At 36.8% G+C, this 20,953-nt stretch overlaps 1 protein-coding gene across 7 annotated transcripts in view; it reads right to left on the reverse strand.

The window, feature by feature from the left end:
• Window positions 1–20,953, reverse strand: part of CDK13 (cyclin dependent kinase 13) — a 48,574-nt gene that overhangs the window by 18,057 nt on the left and 9,564 nt on the right. For 6 of the 7 annotated variants that reach the window (XM_027675852.1, XM_027675851.1, XM_027675847.1 and 3 more), the window contains exons 2-7: window positions 18,898–19,503; window positions 15,077–15,244; window positions 14,668–14,807; window positions 12,599–12,769; window positions 2,637–2,826; window positions 169–225 (exon numbers count right to left, since the gene is read on the reverse strand). In XM_027675852.1, coding sequence (XP_027531653.1) covers window positions 169–225; window positions 2,637–2,826; window positions 12,599–12,769; window positions 14,668–14,807; window positions 15,077–15,244; window positions 18,898–19,503 — 1,332 coding nt within the window. The remainder of the gene's footprint in view (window positions 1–168; window positions 226–2,636; window positions 2,827–12,598; window positions 12,770–14,667; window positions 14,808–15,076; window positions 15,245–18,897; window positions 19,504–20,953) is intronic. The other variant, XM_027675848.1, reaches the window with a different exon arrangement.

A 20,953-nucleotide genomic window follows, 5' to 3' on the forward strand; every position in this document is an offset into this window, starting at 1 on the left:
TGTGGTTTTATGCAGTGCAAGACAATGTGCACTTCTTTAAATTTCCTAAGCTATTACAGTACAATAAGATTTCCTCTAAAAAAAAAAACAGTCTTCTGGCTCCCATAGTAGAGTTATGCAGAAAGATTAAACTTCTGAATTCTTTTTCACAGTATAATTGTATCTTACCTCTCTTCAGAGTTGTACAGCCGAGCAAGCCCAAAATCCGCAAGCTTTATCTGCCCTCTGGTGGAAAAAGCAAAGAATTATTTAGTGGTTAATCCTGTTGAGATTTCCTCCCCCAAATCAGGTAGAGTTTAAGACTGCAAGTGATCTTCACCAAACCACATTAACAAAGAGGCAATGCCTTGCAATCTGTGCATTTCTTCTGTAAACAAATACACTAACATACTGAATAGCAAAGACAAGTAAGCAAAATTAGGTATGCTCATCAAATGGCATTTACATCACTGGATGTTAGTAAAAATTTAGGTGTATTCCAGGCAGTAAATCTGCAGAAAAAAAACAGAGGGAGGAAACTGCTATTTTCTCATGGCTTACTGCTAGCATGAGCATTTGTACAACATGAGCATTTGTACTTCCTTCTAGGAAGCCATCAAAGTCCTCTTCTGCTCTTGTACAGTTTAAATACAGCCTTAAAATCAGGGTGACTGACCAGAAAAGGGCTTCTATTTTTGCTAACAGCCAACTTGCTGAATGACACAACCCCTAACCCATTCCTGAGTTTTCCCATATATGAGGGGAAGAGTAGAAGATACAGAGCTCTTGCCTGGCAGTTCCCACAGCTAAAAGGCACTGCTCAATGACCAGAAACACCCTGTAAAGTCTGGATGATTTAAACAGAAAACTATCTGCGACCTTCTCTAATACATTCTAAATGAATTTTGGACTGTTATACGTGAGTTTGCTTTTCAATACTGATGAGCTTTTATAACTCCTATTACTTCCAAATACACATTATTTTATCAAATTAGGGCAAGACTTGCTGATGTGCATAAGAATGACAATTTTGTGATAATAAAATAAGCGTTACAGTTTCCATCCACTTTTTTCCTCAGATGTATACTCAGATTTGCTGTAACACTTGAAGGACCCCCACAGACAAAGAAATGTTCCCCTCAAATATATATGCTTATTCCTCAGAGAGGCTATTTGTGGAAGATGAATGTCTTTGCTCAAAAATTTGTTGAAGTTGCATATCTAAAAGATACATAATCCATGTGTTCGGCTTCGGGTTGTAACTAGTAATGGAATTTTAGAAACACTGGCTTAAAATTATTCAGATCAACTATCGAATTTTGTTTCTACCAGTGGAAAAATCTAAAGATGCTCAGAAAATATCCTCGGGGAAAAAAAAAACCAAAACTCTGTATCCTGTACTGGAGGGAGCACAGTACAATATCAAGCTCCTCCTCTACCATAATTCACTCTTCTCCACTGTCAGGTTACACGTCAGCTTCTGAGTTCCCAAAGGTGCACAAACCCTGGAGATTAGCAGGCAATAAGATTAGGTGTACGAGCACAGTGAGTGATGGGGAGGAACACGTACATCTGTTCAAAAGTCTGTATCATAATCTGGCAAGACTGTGGTAAGATCCAGAGTTGAAAATAATCTAATGTTAGTTTGCTCTAAGGGGAAAAGTAGGGGAAAATGGAAAATTTAATTTGGAGAAAGCTAGGATCCTACCAAAAGAGATCCATTTTGCCCAATATTTCATCTCCAACAGCAGCAGTAGATTTTTAGGGAGAACACATGAACTCACTCCCTTTAGGGCTCATCTTCCTTATATTTAACCACCACCCACAATCATTGTGCTAAGGATGGTAAAACAGGTCCCTGTCCATTCTTATTACCAGGTCCTAATGATCCTATCCCTTGAATGTGTCTCATCTTTTTGAAACTCCTGACACTACCCAGAAAACCTCCTGTGACAACAAATCCCAGAAGCTGACTACCTGCTCTGTAATGACACTCTTTTTTGCTGTTATAAACCTTGGTCTTATAGTTGCTCCCTGGATTTAGTACTTCGGGGTTTGATGTACAACAGTTTGTAAAAAAGTTATTCACTACCTTCACACCGGCCTTTTATTTGCTGCCGCTGCTGCACACCAAAAGCAGCAAGGTTACTAATATGATTTGTAATTACAAGGTGTTAAAGCAGTAAGAAACAAATCCTTCTCCCCATTTGATTGTAGTTACAATTGCAAACCCAAGGTACATTTGAACACGCCTAACTGAATACTTTTTAAAGCATTATCCTGACTGATGAAGATGAGGACCTCAGAATTATGTCACAAAGAACCAGCCACATTTCCATCTTGAAACGAGATTCTGTCTTACAGTCCTGTTTTAATATATTTCAACTCAGATAATTTTCCCCAATACTCTGATTTAAAAGACTCAAGTTTTAATTCTGCTGTTTTAACACATATAAATTTAACACATAATTGCAGGACCCAGTGTTAAGCAGGAACATTACCATATTAGTATTTTGCAATTGATTTGGAAGAAACTAGGAAATCTAAAAAATAAGCTTTGCTAATGACTCAAAGCAGGTGAACTCTGAAGATTAAAGGAAGGACTTAAAGATGTTAACAGACAATTTTTGTTACAGACTTTTAAGTAATATGCATACCTATTATTTAGAAGAATATTTGAACATTTGATATCTCTGTGCAAAAAGTTCTTCTTGTGGCAATAGGCCAAGCCCTCCATCAGCTGTCTCATAAAAGATTTAATATGATTTTCATTAAAATGAACCAAACCAGATTCTAGCAGTCCCATCAAGTCATGGTCCATATATTCAAATACCAGGTAAAATGCACCTAGAAAAAGAAAGGGAAAGGGTACAAGAAAAAGAGATAAAAACTGATTTAACAGCAGTCCAAAGCATTGTTGTTGCCTACTTTTTAAAATCAGAAGTATTTTTCATGCAACTGCTTACATTTTCTTCAGTATTTATAGCTGTACTTCATGCTCAATAATAGCAGTTAAATATAGTGCAGTAAAATGTTTTCATAAAACTGTTTTTCCATGTAAACAATTGTAATAGTCAAATGTTTGTGAAAACAAATATAATGCTACCATATGGTGCTTTAATCTAGATGGACACGTACTCTCCCTATAGCTCTCAATCTCCATACATTTTATTGGAAGAAAACTGTGTTAATATTCCCTATATAAAGTTTGGGGAGAAATACAGAAACAAAATATGTACAAGCATTATTAGTTCATCTGTCATGATTCAGTGACTGATTTTTTTAAAAGATTTCTGTGTAATTGGGTCAGAAATAAGTCTGCCCTTCTCAGACTAAAAATACCTATAAGACAGGACAAAATGAGAAAGCAGAACTAAGCTATTAGTAACAGCAGCTGTGCAAAGACGGAGTTCATATTTCAAGTTGCCACATACATACATTAAGCACAAGAGAATGTGGTCTTATCTCACATCAGCATATGTAATTCCACAAATAAAGCTATTAAGGCCAAGGCTCTTTGATACATATAAGTACTCTTAAAGAGGAAAAGTGCTGACTGCTTCAGAAGCAGCAACAACCAATCTCCAGCACAATCACTCCCAGTACAATCTACATTTTAGTACTTCGTTCTTTCCCTTCTAAACCCTGGGACAGACAGGACAGTGAAGCTGCTGCAGGGCACTGGTGGCAGTGGAGAAACCACATTCAAGAGGGTCCGTCTACCTTACATTTTGAAAAACCTCCTCTCAAAGCCACTACTCAAATACCTTCTGCCCAACAAGTACTCATTACAGGTTCTCGCTCCTAAATTAGAAGTTTCAACTCAGAAACTAGTGAAAGTCTTGGAGCAATAACAAGAAGTCAGCTTGACAGAACACACAGCCTCATTCTAATGAACTGACTTGTTTTCTTGTATAGTAGCTGAAAAAGGAAGAAAGAATGCTAAGTCCATCTGCTATTTAACAAGCAGGAAAAAGATTACTCATGCAGTAAGTGTTAAACTTGTAACAAAGATCAGCAAAGATCAGCTAAACCACAGGATACTGCGTGAGATACTCAAGAGTTCATTGTTTTTAATTTAGGTACTTTTGTCCTCCTGTATGTGATACAGAGGAAGTAAATACTCATCATAAAATACAATAAAATACCCCTGTACAGAGGAGGTGAATCAAGCAGGTACAATAAAACCCCATCACTTCAAAAGGAGAGAAGGAAGTACTAAGAGCCATGAATAACCAAAAGTCTGCTGAGTTACTAACTGCATAACTGAGTTCACCAATGCAGTTCACCAGTTCAGCATGGAAAAGCAGAGAGGCTCCTAATCTTGGTCTTTTCAAACAAGACAGCAGTCTGATGTTAGCTCTACTTCAGTGACAACTGCTGAAGTATGAACCATGACATATTTTAAAATGCTTTGAAATAAACACCTGATATTAATGCTGCAGCGTCACAATAACCTAGATATGCCCTTCAGAGGACGTCACCTCAAAAAAACTGAATACCAGTGAATCTTGGTATCTTCTTGCTCTGGAATACAACAGAAAGTTAATTCTGTCATGGCAGCTGGCTGCATGTGTGTAGATGAAAAGGAGAAAGACTGACTGCAGACCTGTTTAGTGAGAACAGCTGAACAGAGTCCTCTTGTTTATATGCAAAGTAGGTTCCATGCCTTGAGCAATTTCCTGCTCTGTCACTAGCTCCCAGGATTTTTTCACTGCTATTTATAACCAGCAATCACAACTGGTACCTTCATGCAAGAAGGAAAGCTGACAACAATGGACACAATTCATAAATAAAGCAGAGTAGTACCTGGGAGACAACATCTGATTATTTATATTCTCTGCAACTCTCATTAAGAAACATACACTACAACAGTAAAAATGCTAAATGTTCTTTCCATATAAGATCAAGAGGAAATTCACAGATCCATTACACTTGTGCATTACTACCTATTTCCTACCCACATGCTAGACAATGTTAGGATTTGATTTAAAAAGAAAAACTTAAAGCTGAATCTTTTCTATTCGCTATGAGAAACTATTAAAATTAGTCTACTAACTTCTGCAATCTAACCATTAAAACCTGATTACTGGTATTACTCAAGCTATATTTGGAAGTGACTGTAGCTGCAAAAAAGTTATCAAGCAAACTGAAATGAAACTCCTGTTAGTTCATTCCTAGACAAACATGGTCCCCTTTTCTGACAGAGATCTACAGTTTCTGTCAATAAAATAGTTATGTTATTCCACCTGATAATTTCAAATCTCCATTGCTTTTCATCAGATTGGGGGATCTGATCCTTTTTAATAAGAAAAGAAGCTATAGTTACTCAGGAAGAAGAAACAGTCCCTGAAGACTTCTCAAGTGAATTGTGCACAGGCAGAAGCATGCTTACTACAACTTGGAGTTCAAGTTTACAGCATACTTTAGTTCTATCAAAACAAATGCCACATAAATATCCATTTCTCAAAAAAGGGAAACATAACAGAAAAAACAATAGTTCATTCCTTTATTAAGGCAAATTTGATAACTTGGAAGTTTCACTTTAAAATGACCTTTTGTTTCATGCTAGCTTTGCCCAGTATCCCCATTTCTGAAAGCAGTGTCATAAAAACCTGAAGCTCTCTTAACAGTAAGGCGCACGCAATTCAAATGAACTAAGCACTATTTATTTGACCTTAAAGTTCCTCATCTTACTGCTGTTATGTTAAAGGCCTGCACTTCCCAATAAGTAAGTACCTATGGGGTGGGAGGAAGCCTAGAGTCCATTTCCATACACAAGTGCTAACACACGAAGTATTAACAGCGTGTCTTGGGTGCCCCATTTCCTTTGCTAATACCATGCAGCTCATCTTCTTACCTTCATCTACTGAGATAATAAGAAACCTTAATGTCACTACACGTTGATGGAACAGCTGAACAGTAGCAATACTGCCTACTTCTGAATATGGGATAAAAGAGAGCAGCTGAATCTCTTAGGGAGGTACACAATAAATAAAGGAGACTCACATGGATGGAAATAATCTTCACCTTACTCCTTTTGTCTGCACTTAGAAAAATTCATCTTTCTGACCATTTTGTCAGTTAAGACTGATGGGGTTCATCAAGTGAGATACCAATTTAGAATGATTAAAGGATTAACACATTGCCTCCTCTTGGTCATATATTTCAAGTCATGGAGCTCCAAGAGTAGTAATTTCTTAACACAAAATTAGTGGGGTTAAGTGGTGTAAAGCTATGCACACAAAATAGGTAAAGCAATAAAATGTGGCACTAATGATCTGTAATTCTTTCCTGAGAGGCCAAAAAAACCTAACAAAACATACTTTGCATTTTTGTGACACAGACAAGCTCTGGATTTTTTGGACTGTCATCAAATCACACAGATCCAACAAAACAGGACATTAAGTTATGCACTTGCTCCCAAAGACACAAATGCTTCAGACGAGGGCAAGGGAGGAGGGTGCAGCAGGGGAGAATGATCCAAAAGCCTCTGTCGATGACAGCTTTTAAGCAAATGTTTTCCAAATGTAATTCATAGGGAAGGCATTTGGTATTTCTCAAAATATCTGATTAGATACACGTCAGAGGAACTGGGAGACCAGAAGTGCCTTATTACACGCAAATTTTAATTTAATTCTAGTATAAATGCTTACAATTGTATCTTGAAGTGCAGAAATGCTTTAAAACAAACTTAGATTCCCTGCTTCATTCAGTGCATGGTATGTACAATGCTGAGTTGTTGCACAGGTTTTCAACATTTGTTAGGTACTCACTATTCAGAATGGGGCTTTATCAGATTTTCATTTTGCTAATAAAGCCTCCTCAGCTTCTTCTACACAACACAATTTTTCCCCTTGACTGATTAAATACAGTTGGATTATAGTTACTCTTCTATTCCCTTAACATTTCTCTTTCAGTACTCATGATACACTATATTGTAAGAGTTTTAAACAGGATTTTATCAAACAGAGCTTGAAAACCAAAGAAGAAACTGTCCATTAATTCTTTGAAGTGCCTTACATTTGAATTCTTTAAATTCCCTTAAATAGACATTTCTCTTGTCTTTCTACTCATGTTTTATTAATCTCTTTTAAGATTTGTAAAACACCAAATATAGGCATGGCCACTGAACTATTCGCCTGAAGACTAAAGAAACCCTTGATGCTATACTATTTTTTTTCTTTCTTTATATTTTCACCCAATATTAAGTTTCTATTTAATTATAATGTTATTTTTGTTATTCTCCCATTGGAAAGTTTAATTGCATTCTCCTCTTGAAACAAATCCAACCCAAGCTCCATGTATGTCCTGATACAGGCATAGAGGCTAAGGGCATACAGAAGCACTGGTATTAAATACTGTCCTTTTTTCATCATATACAACAGGAAAATAAGAAACCAAACAAAAAAAAGGAACAGAAATCTTTGATTAGTCTTCAGGGATTTTTCTCATTTTGCCATAGATCAAGTCGAAAAGCCACACAATCAGGTCTGCACTCATTCCAGACCAGAGTCCACTACAGCATGCACAAATGGGAAGCACCACTCAAGCAATCACACTATTCCCGATAACTTAGCCCATAGCATGAAAACTATTTGGGTAAGACATTTCTATCAGGTATTTCAGGAGCAGCAAGGCAAGCTGTAGATCATCAGAGGTTTCTGAAATTCTGCTCAGTTTGGTTTTACCCAACTTCCTAGGAAACCCTGACAAAGGAAGCCGAGATAAGTAGAGAAGAAGTCCTATAAAGAAGCACTCTCTGATGACTACAGGATTGCTGTCACAGACTCCTTCCAAACCATAAGCTTTCAGACTAAGTACTCCTTGACAGCTCTGGGAAAGCAACTTGTTAGTCATATGACAATGTACTACAGAGTTTGTGTCCTCATGTACTACAGTCATGGCTAGGCTTCGCGAACGAAGATTTGGGAAGGGCTCTACCCACATTTGTTGCAAGCGCGTTGGTGGCTAAAAAGGCCAATATGAGATAGGCATGACCAGTGGCAAAAGGCGCAACAGAAAAACTCCTTAGATGGTGTATTCTGCAAGGTACGATTCTTTCTGCGTTGTCTATGTACTACAATACTGTCAAGATAAATATCAACTTCATGCCTAAAAAGTTTGCTAATTTGTATAGCAAATCAATTCAAAATTTAATCTACAGTAACACACACAAAATACAAACAGATAATTTACACTTACACACACAAAAAACCAAACCCAAAAAACCCCAAAACAACAACAACACAACAACAAAGAAACAAGCCACAGTGTTAACCAGATCTGTTATTATTGGTCTCCACGCAAAGTTTTATATCTTTCTTCAGGTTAGCAAAAATGCCTATTCCAGTCAAAAGGATGAAGGGATGTCAGTCAGCACACCTCCTACTGTGTTTACATTCAGAGCAAGAAAAGCTAAGTCAGGCACTTTCCATTTGTTTAGTAAAAAGAGATCATGGCAATCCCATAGCTAGACTGTTGTGTACTTGCAAACAGTTTCCAACTGATAAAGAGGCAACTGGGAACTGAAGGACCATCTCAGGTGCCCAAAGAAAAAAAAAAAGACATCAAAGTCAGATAAAATGACAGACTCGTTGAGGAAACAAACCAGAGCTGACAAAAGCCCAGAATAAGGGCGTTTTTTCCAATGATTCACTTTATATGAAATAAAGTGACTCAACTAACTTAAATCATGAGGTGTATAGATTTGAATACACCTAGGAAATACACCTAGCTTTTTGTTTTCAGCTTCTGTTTTCTTCAATTACTGTTGCAAGGGAATGTCATACAGACTTTCTCAGACAAAACAAAGAAAACCACTGAGACAAGATGAAGAGCTTCTGCAAAGTACAATCCTCCTGCTCCAAACTCTGCTCCAAAAGGATGTGAACTGAAGTTCATAAATGTGAACTCCAAATAATTTGGACTATCATGAAGCAAACAAAAAGGAAAAGTGAAGCAAAGTTTAGGTGCCAGCAGACTTCGCTGTAAGTTCAACAACGTCAGACTGCTTCTACTATTGTTGAAGACACCCACGATCACTCCCGTACTAGCTCAGCAGAAGCAAATTCAACAAAAATAACCAGTTCTGAAATTTAGGAAAATATTGAATGCAAACTACAGCTCATCAATGCTATCACCTTGAGAAAAGCAAAAAAAAAAAAATCTGTGGAACATACTCTTAGGTCAGCTGTACACACAAGACTGAATACAAACTATGAGTCATGTGTTCCCATCCCTAAGCTTGTGTGTTCACCTATCTCCCTCTGAATGACAGGAACGGGAGAAAAGCCTACACAAAAAATATATAAAATGGATACTCCTTGTCACCACAACCAACACACACATTTTATTTGTCAGGATTGTGCCTCAGGATCAAGATGTTACATTACCAATCAGTAATTGGTAAGGCTGTGCTCCAGCTTTATCATCAAGCCTATCTCATGCATGATGAAGACTGCAAAGTTAAAAACTACTGATCTGCAGTATACAGACCCATGTACTATCCACTCAGCTGTGTATGTGCCCAACCTAGACAAACAACTGTGCTGCCTGAGATGCTGTATTTCCAGTGATGGAAATACACTTAGAACATTTGTAACATGCTACTCCAATGTGCTACACTTCCTCTTCTAATAGTTGGTCCAGAAAGAATAAAACCAATACTATCTATCAAAGCCATTCTTGTCTTTAAATTTATAGCTGAGCTGGTCAAGACAAAAGACAGATATACTTTCCTCCGTTTTCTCTGAAAGTAAAATGGTGTTGAAAATAATGAAACAGAGACAGATATTCACTTTTACATCCTCTCTTTTCCAAAGTTTTGAGTGTGTCACTTAAAAATACATAACACAGCTCAAAGTATCAAGACAAAGCCATGGCTTGCAGTGCAATGTTACTATCTGAAAAACCATCCTTAAATCAAGTACTGTACAAAGTGGGCCCAACACTTACATTACCGTCTGAAAACTAAATTTGCTGCATTTTAAACTACAGAGATCCAAACAAAAAACCCCACACTGCCTGAAGTGAATAAGCAGATGAGTAATATGTCGGTGTATGACAGACAGCCTTAGACACAATATTAACTTTACTCATATTAACTAGAGAAACGTGTTAGCAAACATGTTCTCATTCCCTACTCTCACAAATGGGATATCAGCAGGGTTTTCCAGGTTATATTTCAAAACTAAGGTAACATATAACAGATATTAAGCACAAGTATATTCATCAAACAGGCAAAACACTTTGCTTCTACTGTAAGCTCTGCCTGTGTAAGATATCATTACCACTTTTCTAATGGTTCCTTGCTGAGTAGCCTGCTTTTACATTTGCAACACTTTACTGTGAAAGTGACCAAACTTCCTCCCACTTGCATGGGTTCCCTGCACAGACTACAATTTGGCCACGACTCAGCTATAAATCCCCATCTCACAATGAACTACTCATTAGAGAAATACAGAATACAGTGCCTGAAAAAAACCCACAACTTCCATCTTTTCACAGACAAATTGAAACACCAGTCTCATTATCCTGCTAATGCTTTCAAGAAACTATCAGGACTTAATCGACTCTCAGAAATAAATTCTATTCTAGCATCCCTAGAGAAGCCCTTGCCCTTGCAAATTTTCAGAAAATGTTATTATTTTAATAGGCTGTTAAATAAGAATGAGAAATTAAATTGAAATTATTATCAAAAATACAGACTTGGACAAAAAACTCCACATTTGAAATTAATGAGACACACAGTTTGAAGTACAGCAAAAAAATTTACAGTTCAATTCTAAACATGGCACCAAGCAGAAAGGGAGAAAATTAATTAATGAGTCATTAAGTACTAAGTCAAGGCTCAGTGTGTTCTCATTAGCCAAGTAGGTTAGACCCAATTAAAACTTAGTACAAGATTCACATACAAAGCCTAAACTGGCTGTTGCACACTGTCAGTATTTAGTGTGAGTGCTGACCACTGAACCCACACAATTCCAGAAAAATTCTCATGATAGATGCTTACTACTTTTAAACACAACAAAAAAAGCATGTCAGTGCTGTATACCCTTCAGGGTATTATATTCTGTAAAGACACTAGGAAAAAAATCCAAACTAATTCCTGCTTAATTTTGACATCCACTTGATGCCTGCTCAGCTGGTGTTACGAAAAAAATTCAGGAGCCGTAAGCTGGGGTGAGATAAGAAAGGGTTTAATTATGCCAAGGCAATAGATGTTATGACGCGCACGCCGGGCTGTGCCCGGGATGTTACATTTATAACAATATTTGGCCAATCCTAAGTGTGTCCACCCTATAACTTTTGGCCTGGTCCACCCCCTGGCCCGCCTCTCGAAATTGGGTCTGGGGTGCTTTTTGGGACCCCCTCTTCATCATCTTCTTCATCTTCAGGGTACAGAGAGCAGGGTGACCCAGTTCTTTGACTCTGTCCTGCGGTTTAGGCCAAGATACAAGCGTTCTCCAAACAAGACAGGCCTGCCTTGACTAAAAGACTAAACATTTTCTACTAGATATGGGGATAGGGTGATATAGGGAGTATGGAATGGGGTGAAAGGATTGAGGAATATAAACTAAGGGATACTACGGGGAGGAGGGAGAAAGGGGTTTATTTCTAAAATCTACTTCTATTACCTATAAAACTTGTAAGGCTTATAAAATTAGAAAAATGAAAAAACCTTAGGGGTTTAAGGCATCAACTTTGTGACTCATCACAACATCACTGATGTTTCTGCTGGCTATGCAGCATATACAGAATCTGCTATCTGCACTGGTGATGGGCTTGCTGTGTAGAAACTCAGGGAGAGAGAGAAGGGAAGAAAGCACAGGTACTACATTACAAACACCCTCCTCAGCCAAACTAGGTAACAAATTGCCCTCAGGACACTAAAATACCCCGGAAATGTTTATAACACTTGGACTGGAGAGGCAACAGCCTCCAGTGGCAAAATGACCAACTGAAAAAAAAAAGTACCAAGCAACAACACTGCATGATTTTAATTGTTTGCTTGATTCTCTAAGTTAAGGAGGTTGCAGCAACAAGACAGATTTAAAACTGAAGGAACCAAAAGAGTAGAAGTCTGCATGCCTTCTATCTGGGGAAAAACACTACCACTATACAAGGCTCTCATTTCATTCTTTCAATTTATTCTTCTTCTAACCCTCAAGACACATGCCCAATCATGAAAAAAAGCACAATTCAAACAAAAACAAGGCCTAGAACAAAAAACACCTCTTCAGCATTGAGTATTCATATCTAAATGATATGAAAAAATACTACAAAAAATTAAAAGGCCAGAAAAGCTCACAATTAAGAGCTTCCTATTATTGCTGGCCTCCCTAATCCATGGGTGTCAAGGAGACAAACATCTATCTGTTCCTCTCCAGCAAAACCAGAATCGTATAATACATTTTTTATACCACAAAATATTTGCAGAAAATGTTTTTGTGAGCAAAAGACATAGGTGAATTAAATAATCAAAATTAAAATGCCTTGTCAAGCATCACAGTTTGGAAACATACCTTTTAGTGAAGTTTAACTTCAAATCCAGCATAGCAGACTATAATACTAAGAACAGGACCAGAAAGAGCTACCCCTCTGCTAGTTTACATACCTTTGTCCTTCTTGAAGTCCAAAGCATCTTCCTTATCTGTCACTATTTCCTTCATATTGATAATGCTTTGGTGATTAAGCTGTCGAAGAATCTTAATCTCTCGAATAGCTGTAATTGGAAACCCTTCCTTTTCATTATCCAGACGTACTTTCTTTAGTGCCACCATTTCCCCTACAAGAAAATTTAAATAAAAAACATTAAGATCAGTGATCAAACAACAAGATTTTAGTATTGGGTTTGTTGGTTTGTTTGTAAAACCCTTCCCATTTGTTACTATTTTTGAATGGACCTTATGTTCAACATTCTGATGCTTGCACCAAACATTATGCTGAACAGAAATCAGCATCACACAGTGAAGCAAAACTACCAATGGCAGTTTTTAGGTACCCACTGTAAGGCCTATCTTCTTCCTCCTGCATACCCCACTCGCCTGTCCCAATATCCCACACCATGCCTACCAATAAAGAAAGAGTGATTATCAGCAGCAGCTTCAGAGACACAGGTCTGTGACTGCTCTGGGTTTCTTAATACTACATCTCCACAGGTCAGAATGCATGTATCTAGCCAGAAATACTACACAGTTCAAGATATGAGGCAGATGACTAAATTCATCAGTATAGTTTCTACAAGCAGAAGTGTAACTGCCATATTTACAGTGAGGAAAAATTTCCCTTACTATTTTACTGCAGGGTGGGCTGGATGAAACTGGATTCTGCAAATGGCAGGAGCATGATCTACTCATGATGGGGGATATCTAAAGACTACATACTAGCTCAATCATTTTGTTCTTGGAATTTTATTGACAGCAGAAGTATATTTGTTAGCTCCAACAAGTACTTATCCTACAGCAATTTATATGATACATTCAGAATAGATCACATTCCAGCATGACACAACATCCACTTGCCTTAATGCTACTCTTCACACAAAGCTAATGGAAAGTTTGTTGTATCTGCATGGACCCATTAAATGCAGAGAGCAACAACTTCTACTGGAAGTTAAGAAATGACTGCCACACACAAACAACCTGAAGTTTGCCCAAGAGGCAATATGGTTATGGCAGGATTAAAAAGTGAAATGTCCAAATAGAATCTCAGGAGAGCAGGAAGAAGATCCTAACAATGATTTGCAATGGTTCTCAAGGTAAAAATCTGTGACAGTTCAACTTTAGTTCTTAAATTTGCAAACTGAGACAAGCATAGGTAAATAATGAAGGAATTATAATTACACTGCTTATTCTTCTGGAGATCAGAAAGAAGGAACTGAGGCTGGTGTGTGGTCCTATGTGATTCAGCTACTGCTGAAGTAGAAAATAATCCAGCATTCAAAGCATGTGCAAATAAGCCAAAAGGGCAAGCAGCAACAGAAAGAAGTACTAATTGAACATAAAATGATCCAGCAACATACAGCATATATGAAGAATTTGGATGCAATATCTATTTAGAAGTAGTGACAATATGCTTGTGAATCATAGTAGTGACTGATTGCTCATTTCAGCAAGAGTTTAACAAGAAATTTAAAAATAATGACACTGTTGTGAAGTCAGTTATACTGCAAGAAAAACATCCAATATGCAACTCTTCAGGGCTGTGTTGCACAGAAGCAGATTCTCTTCCTGCTGTCAGCTAGTGACTACTGGAGTACAAAGAACAACAATGACCAAATCTCCTGCATGGCTTCTTTCACTCTCACATCCCTTTACAAACTTGATTACTGTTTGCCAACCCGTCTAGGGTGCCATTTAGTTTCCCCAGAATATTAAATTTCTCTTCTCTACTAGTTCAATTCTGTACAGAGCATCAAAACTCAAGAAATAAGAATTAGAATTTAAGACTACTCAGTTTGCCTTCAGCCGCAGCTTTACAAATAAATGATTTTCCAATGCAGCAAATGATTTCTTATTTAGACAAATGCTAGATAAAAACTGAACAAACACATCAACAACTAAAAACTTTCCAAACATTAGAGGGCAGAATACCACAAATTTTACTCAATATAAAATGAAAACTACAACAAAACCATCCCATTCACTTAAAATTACAGGATTACATTTACTTTTTTGAACTTACCTGTATCTTTATCCCTGGCTTTGTAAACTTGGCCATAAGTGCCTTCACCAATAATACCAATGATATCAAATTTATCCACACAGCGCTTTCCCCAGTCTATTTCTTTTTCTTTCGTTTCACCATGTCGTGGTCCACATATTCTAGAAAGCAACAAATATTTCTAAGAATACAGCCAATATATCTAAAGGTTGTCTTAACTTTGAAGAATCCTCAATGCTAACTATTTGAAATGCTACTAGTTAACTGTCTTACTACCATTAAGTGGCAATAAACTATGCAGTTTGAGTCAAGCCTCTCTAATATTAAAACAGGTCATTAAAAATCAGAATTCTACTGACAAGAATATATTTTAAAGAAACTATTATCATTTCTACTTGCTTGATAGTCTTAAAAGGTCTAATAAACATACTTTGGTCTTCTCTTGCTGTGTAACTGAACTGCTGGTTTCTTTTCTTCAGGACTTTTGGGTACCTCAGCTCCTCCAGGCAACTCAGGTGGAAGTGGCAAGTCTGCGAGCAGATGGCGAAGTTTCTTCTCTGTTTCTTTAACTGACTTCACTGAAATATTCTCTCGCAAACTAATAAAAAAACCCCACAATTTTGCTAGTAAGTTGACAATAGCAGAATATTAACATACATAAAGGAAAACATATTAGAATATTTTTTTAAAAAAATGCATTCCAGACTATGAATGCACCAACATTTGAAATCTCTGCTCTTAGAATTTGGACTTGGATAACAGGCTCACAAATAGCTCTCCTGAAGATGCATAGGTAACTACCACAGTTCTACAGAAGTGTAAAATCAGATCTTTCTGGTGAAAGCTGAGGTTAGATGACACAGGAAGCCTTACCAGGCTAGACTTCTGCCACACAAGCTTCTTTCCAAGCTTTTGGCTTAGACTATTAAGAATATTTAGAGCCCAGGTGCTGCCAGACTTCAAGTGTAGTGGTAAAATCTGTACTCTGACTGGCTTCTCATATAAAAGAGAAGACCATCCTAATCCAGTTCTCTGTGAAGTTGGTCTTCACAGATAATGAACTTTGTGGTTAGAGTAACACTGCAGGGCATTACCAGGCTGTCCACACCACCTCATTTAGAGATTCTAACCTCATACATCTGCTGAAACACTCCAGATTTAACACGTTTGTAGCGATGAGCATGCAAATCAAGTGGAAAAAAAAAATCAGATAAAAAAATTACTAGATGTTTTTATTACTGATATCTGACCAATTTTTAATCAACCATAATTAGACAACAGATACTGTCAATCTCTGTCTTGAGAAAAATCCCCAAACACAAACACATGTACAGCAATGTATTCCTTCAGAAATTACTAAACACAATGATCTTAGAGAGATGCCCTTCCCATTCTAATGGGGAAAGTCTGAAAACATCATACTTGCTGTAGGATTTTTTTTTAAGCATGTGGTTCCATTTTACCAGAACTTCCTTTAGCTAGATTTGCGCAGCTACTGCATATCCAGCAGTTTTAAAGCCAGGATCACCTCTAAACTTTATAAAATTACATAATTGTTCCTCCCCAGAGGGCTCTCTCATAGTATTCACTTTTTAAATTTCAAACTGTCACCATATCAAGAAAACTGAGTCATGCTTTGAGGGGACATTTCCCACCACAGCTGCATTTGCCAAATCACACTATTCTAATGTCAGCATCCTCCTCTGTGAAGGTTTATTTGCAACTTCCTACCTGCTTAGTTTCATAGATAAAGCAGAAATTCTGTAAATGGAAGGATATTGCCAACTCCCATCATGGAGAATGCATATTTTTTTTTAATTAAATTGCAATTAGCAATTTTTATGTAGTCAAATAAAGCATTCCAGTGTTTTGCATGTGTCTATGCTTCCCCATGAAAACAGAACATTTTAATGTCTTTTACCACTTCTCAAGCTGTCACTGCCCAATTTTAAAGAAGCATCAGAAGGAAGCATATACTGCCTTTACCACAAATGGTTAACATACTATAAAGAATAAACCACGTTAGCACAGTGCATGCAGTTATCCCAGTAATGAAAAACTCTTATTTTTGAAGTTCATATATTTGTATTTCTCTCACAATTTTGCCCCCAAATTTTCAATATGAGTGAAATGATAATATATGAAAGGTTCTGAAGCAGATTTTAAAAGTGGCACATGAAAACAGAGGCAGCCAAGAGCAGTCTTTTTTTTCAGGTCTGTTAAATCACACATCATTGACAACCAGGGCAATTTTCCCTTTCAGCTAACTTACACAGTGGAACAGCATCAAGTTTTCTTTGTTGGCACAGTCTCCCCACAGTAACTATGAGCCCAAGGTAAATACCTTTGTCCTCTTCCACCTTTAAAAAAATTGATCTTTTTCCTTTGATGGCTTCAGCTTTATCATGACTTGTAATCACAACTATTCTGATCTGAAGTTTATAACATCCTATAGGTAAAACTAAGCAAAGCATAAAAGATATTTTATTACTTGTCATTAATCTTTCTAATGCAGCTGTTTGCAAGTATTAGGGTTTGGTTTTTTTTGGAAAGAATGAGCCCAGTGCTGAAAAAACCACAACTTAATTGTAGCTTAACTCCTCTGTACAGTTTCGCTAAACTTAAACAGGCATTGCATAAAAAAATAATAATCAGAAACAATTAGCTGGCTTCAATATGAAATCTCATTTCATATTATTGCAATTAATACTGCAACGCCAATTATATTTAGTTAAACTAGTTAGCCTCGTTTTTAGTTAAAACAGTGAATCTTGCTCACAGTGTCAGGAATCTCATTTACCTAGACAGGATGGCTTTGACACACATTTAAATGCAATCATACATTTGCCACACAGGTATTCAATTTGCTACAGTGCTGAAGGGCAAGAAACAAGATTGGTTTTAGCAGTAAAAGAGGAATGTATCTATCTAATACTGTTAGGTTGCATTTATTTCCCAAGGTCTCCTATGCACCTTAATGTGTAATACAGCATTAAATTACTAGCAAACCAAAGAGAAACATTTACAGCTCTAGCTAAAAATGTTTGGTTTACTTGTGAGAAAGTGATTTCTTGCAAACATGTGAGAGGTATGTAACACCATGAGTAAAACCAAAAGAAACTTTTCTCATCACCAAACCGAAAGAAAAATAGTAACTTACAGCCTCACAGCATAATTTTCCAATACAAATCACAGCACATATTCTCTCTTTGGACTAGGAACAGACTTAACACAGTTAAAACTCAGATGACACTTGGAAGACAGAAATTAATTTCTTCACTACAGACCATTTTTTACACTTCAAAAGTTAACAAAAAGGATAAGCCATGAACCTCATTTCCATTACACATACTCTATTATAATACTACTGAACTTTGAGATAAATTACACTAAAATAATGCACAACTATAAAACAATTGCCTTTCAAAGGAAAAACAAATCTTTACCTCAAACTCCAGCTAAATAAAGAATTTTCACATATTGCTGCTGAATTCAACTTTTCCCCAGAAGTTTATGTTCACACAAAACTTGAAATAGTGAATCCTTGAATGCATCCTTGCATTAGTCCCAAAGCTATTATGTACCAGCAATTCTAAATCACCTCTTCAGTACACTTTTTATTGAAAGACTCCTCCAACACAAAATCCTTCTCTTTTCAAGAACCAATTCATTGCAGTCTACAACTTCCTTATGAGGGGAAAAGAAGGGGCAGGCACTGATCTCTTCTCTGTGGTGACCAGTGACAGGACCAAAGGGAATGGCCTGAAGTTGTGTCAGGGGAGGTTTAGGTTGGATATTAGAAAGAGGTTCTTCACCCAGAGAGTGATTGGGTACTGTAACAGCCTCCCCAGAGAAGTGGTCACAGCATCAAGCCTGAGAGAGTTTAAGAAGTGTTTGGATGATCCTCTCAGGCACATACTGTGACTCTTGGAGATGGTCCTGTGCAGGGCCAGGAGTTGGACTCAACGATCCTTGTGGGTCCCTTTACTTAGCATATTCTGTGACTCTGTGATTAAGTTATGTTTAAGATCAAATTCCTAACTAATAACCACACCTTTAAACACAGTTAAACAACTGAAGAGCAGAAACAAAGTACATAATGCATCGGCCTGATCTAGCAAATAGGTTTGTATTTATTTTGTGAAGGAAATAATAACAACAATATCAACAAGAATAAAAGAACAGATAATAACAACAACAATAATAAAAAGGAACAGACAACTCCAAAAGCAAATCTCTGTCACAACTCACCTATCAGTTTCTTTGTCTTCAGGCAGCGTGGGAGGCAAAGGCAAGGGTGGCAGTGTGGAGGTTGGTAGTGCAACAATTCGATCCTTTTCCTTGGCTACTACACTTGGTGCACTCTGTTTGCTTTTCTCTCTTACAGTGACCAGTGGCTGTTTTACAACAGTTAATTTATTCTCTTTTACTGCTGCAGGCTTCTGTTTAGTAACTTTGTCTGCAATTAAATTATTTTCCCCTTTTGTTTCAGGAAGTGAGACCTTTGCTTTTGCCTTGTCGTTTTTCAGACTTGCGCTGCTGGTAGGAGAAGGCGTATGCTCAGTTTTGATCTTCTTCAGATCCTTTACGTTGTTCACTTGAGGTGCACTTACAGCAGCATCAGTGCTTCCCTTAGTAGGTGTTGACGTATTGGAAGCTTTTGCACTGGCTTTGGCTGCCTCAGCAGCTCTTGCTTTTTTGTTTTTGTTCAGCTCAGCAGCCAGGCTACTCTTCAGAGTCAATGTACTAGGAGAAATACTTGAATGACGACTTCTGGATCTGGACAATCTGTGTCTGCTACGAGACCTCGAGTGCCTTGATGAATATGGACTTCTGCTTCGAGATTTTGCTGATCTCCTGTTTCAAGAAAGTAAAAATTTATCCAGTTAAAATTAAGTCTAGCTGCTTTCCCAGCATATCTGCTTTTTTGACAAACTACATTTTTTAAACCAACTATTATCACCATGCTGTCGAATAAACAGAAGTCTACTAAATAGGAAAGACCATGCATTAAAAAAATAAAAATCTATAGTTAATCAATGAAAATTCTACACCTAAACAGGTTGTTAGAAAACATTACAACTTTCTTAGATGTAGTTTCTCCTGTTACAAAACTGTGAAATACAAGAACACCTTTATAAGGACAGCAATGTTCTTTTTTCCTCACTACTTAAGAGATATTTTTCTCCTTTAAGAAAATCTCATCCTATGCAACTTTTACAAACACCTTTAGTATACACAGTATTTGAGAAAAATTCAGTTGACTACATAAACAGAGTTCAACCAAATTAAATTAATTTTACAACAGAAAGAGAAATGTAAACACAACGCTGAACCAGTAATTGTAGGAACTTCTTAATTTTCACTTTCATAAATGTAATTAAAATAAGTCAATTGAAAAAAATGAATACTAAGGGCTACAATATAAGCAACTAGAAGACAGCAATAAATCTTAGCTTTCCTTTTTTGAAATCTAATTGCACACTTTAAAAAAAAAACAAAAAACAGAAGGCCCCCAAAAAACCACAAGTACCTAATACTTGTTACACCTACTGATAAGCAAACATAATCCACAAATGAGCCTATGTTATAACAGCATCTGAATGCAGAAACTAATAGAAAGAAAAAATATTTAAATCATCTACAAAATCATATCAAGAAAACAACCTAGAATGAGGGCAGGTGTGTGGGGGGTAATCTTAACAGTTAGAAAAGTAAACTTTTAATGTCCAAAAATACCATTTAATATGAATGACTTTTTCATTAAAAATTTCAAAATATCCTAATTTGCCTAGTAGTAGTTTTGAGTCAGTTCTTCATTTAAATGTAAAGGGAAAAAAATTAATTGAGGTGAAAGGCATGGAACAAGTAAAGTAGCCTAATCCACTGCTACTACACAGAAATATTATGAAATAAATGAAATTAAATGTAGGAGGTTTAATCCATTTTACCATACCAAGAACGGCAAGGATAATAATCAGATTTACAAGTATTTTCTTGATTAAAGTTTGATGGAGATCTGTTTTGCTAATCAATTGTAGGGGAAAAAAAATTATAATCAGGATTAAAAAAAACAGTATTCATCAGCTGGACAAAGAAAAAAGTATCAAGCAATAGCAAAAATAAGACTTTCTGAAGACAGATACATTTCAGAATTCAAAAGATAGCACCAGTGTATGGAGATTGCCAAAACAAAAATAAACAAAAACCCAAACCAACAAACAAAAAACCACCAATAAACAAACAAAGAGGAAGCCAACTACAATCCTTATGATCAGGACTATCCACCCCATATACAATTTAATTT

The sequence above is a fragment of the Neopelma chrysocephalum genome, unplaced genomic scaffold (assembly GCF_003984885.1).
Source record: "Neopelma chrysocephalum unplaced genomic scaffold, ASM398488v2 Primary Assembly neopelma1_26, whole genome shotgun sequence".
NCBI classification, from domain to species: Eukaryota; Metazoa; Chordata; class Aves; order Passeriformes; family Pipridae; genus Neopelma; species Neopelma chrysocephalum.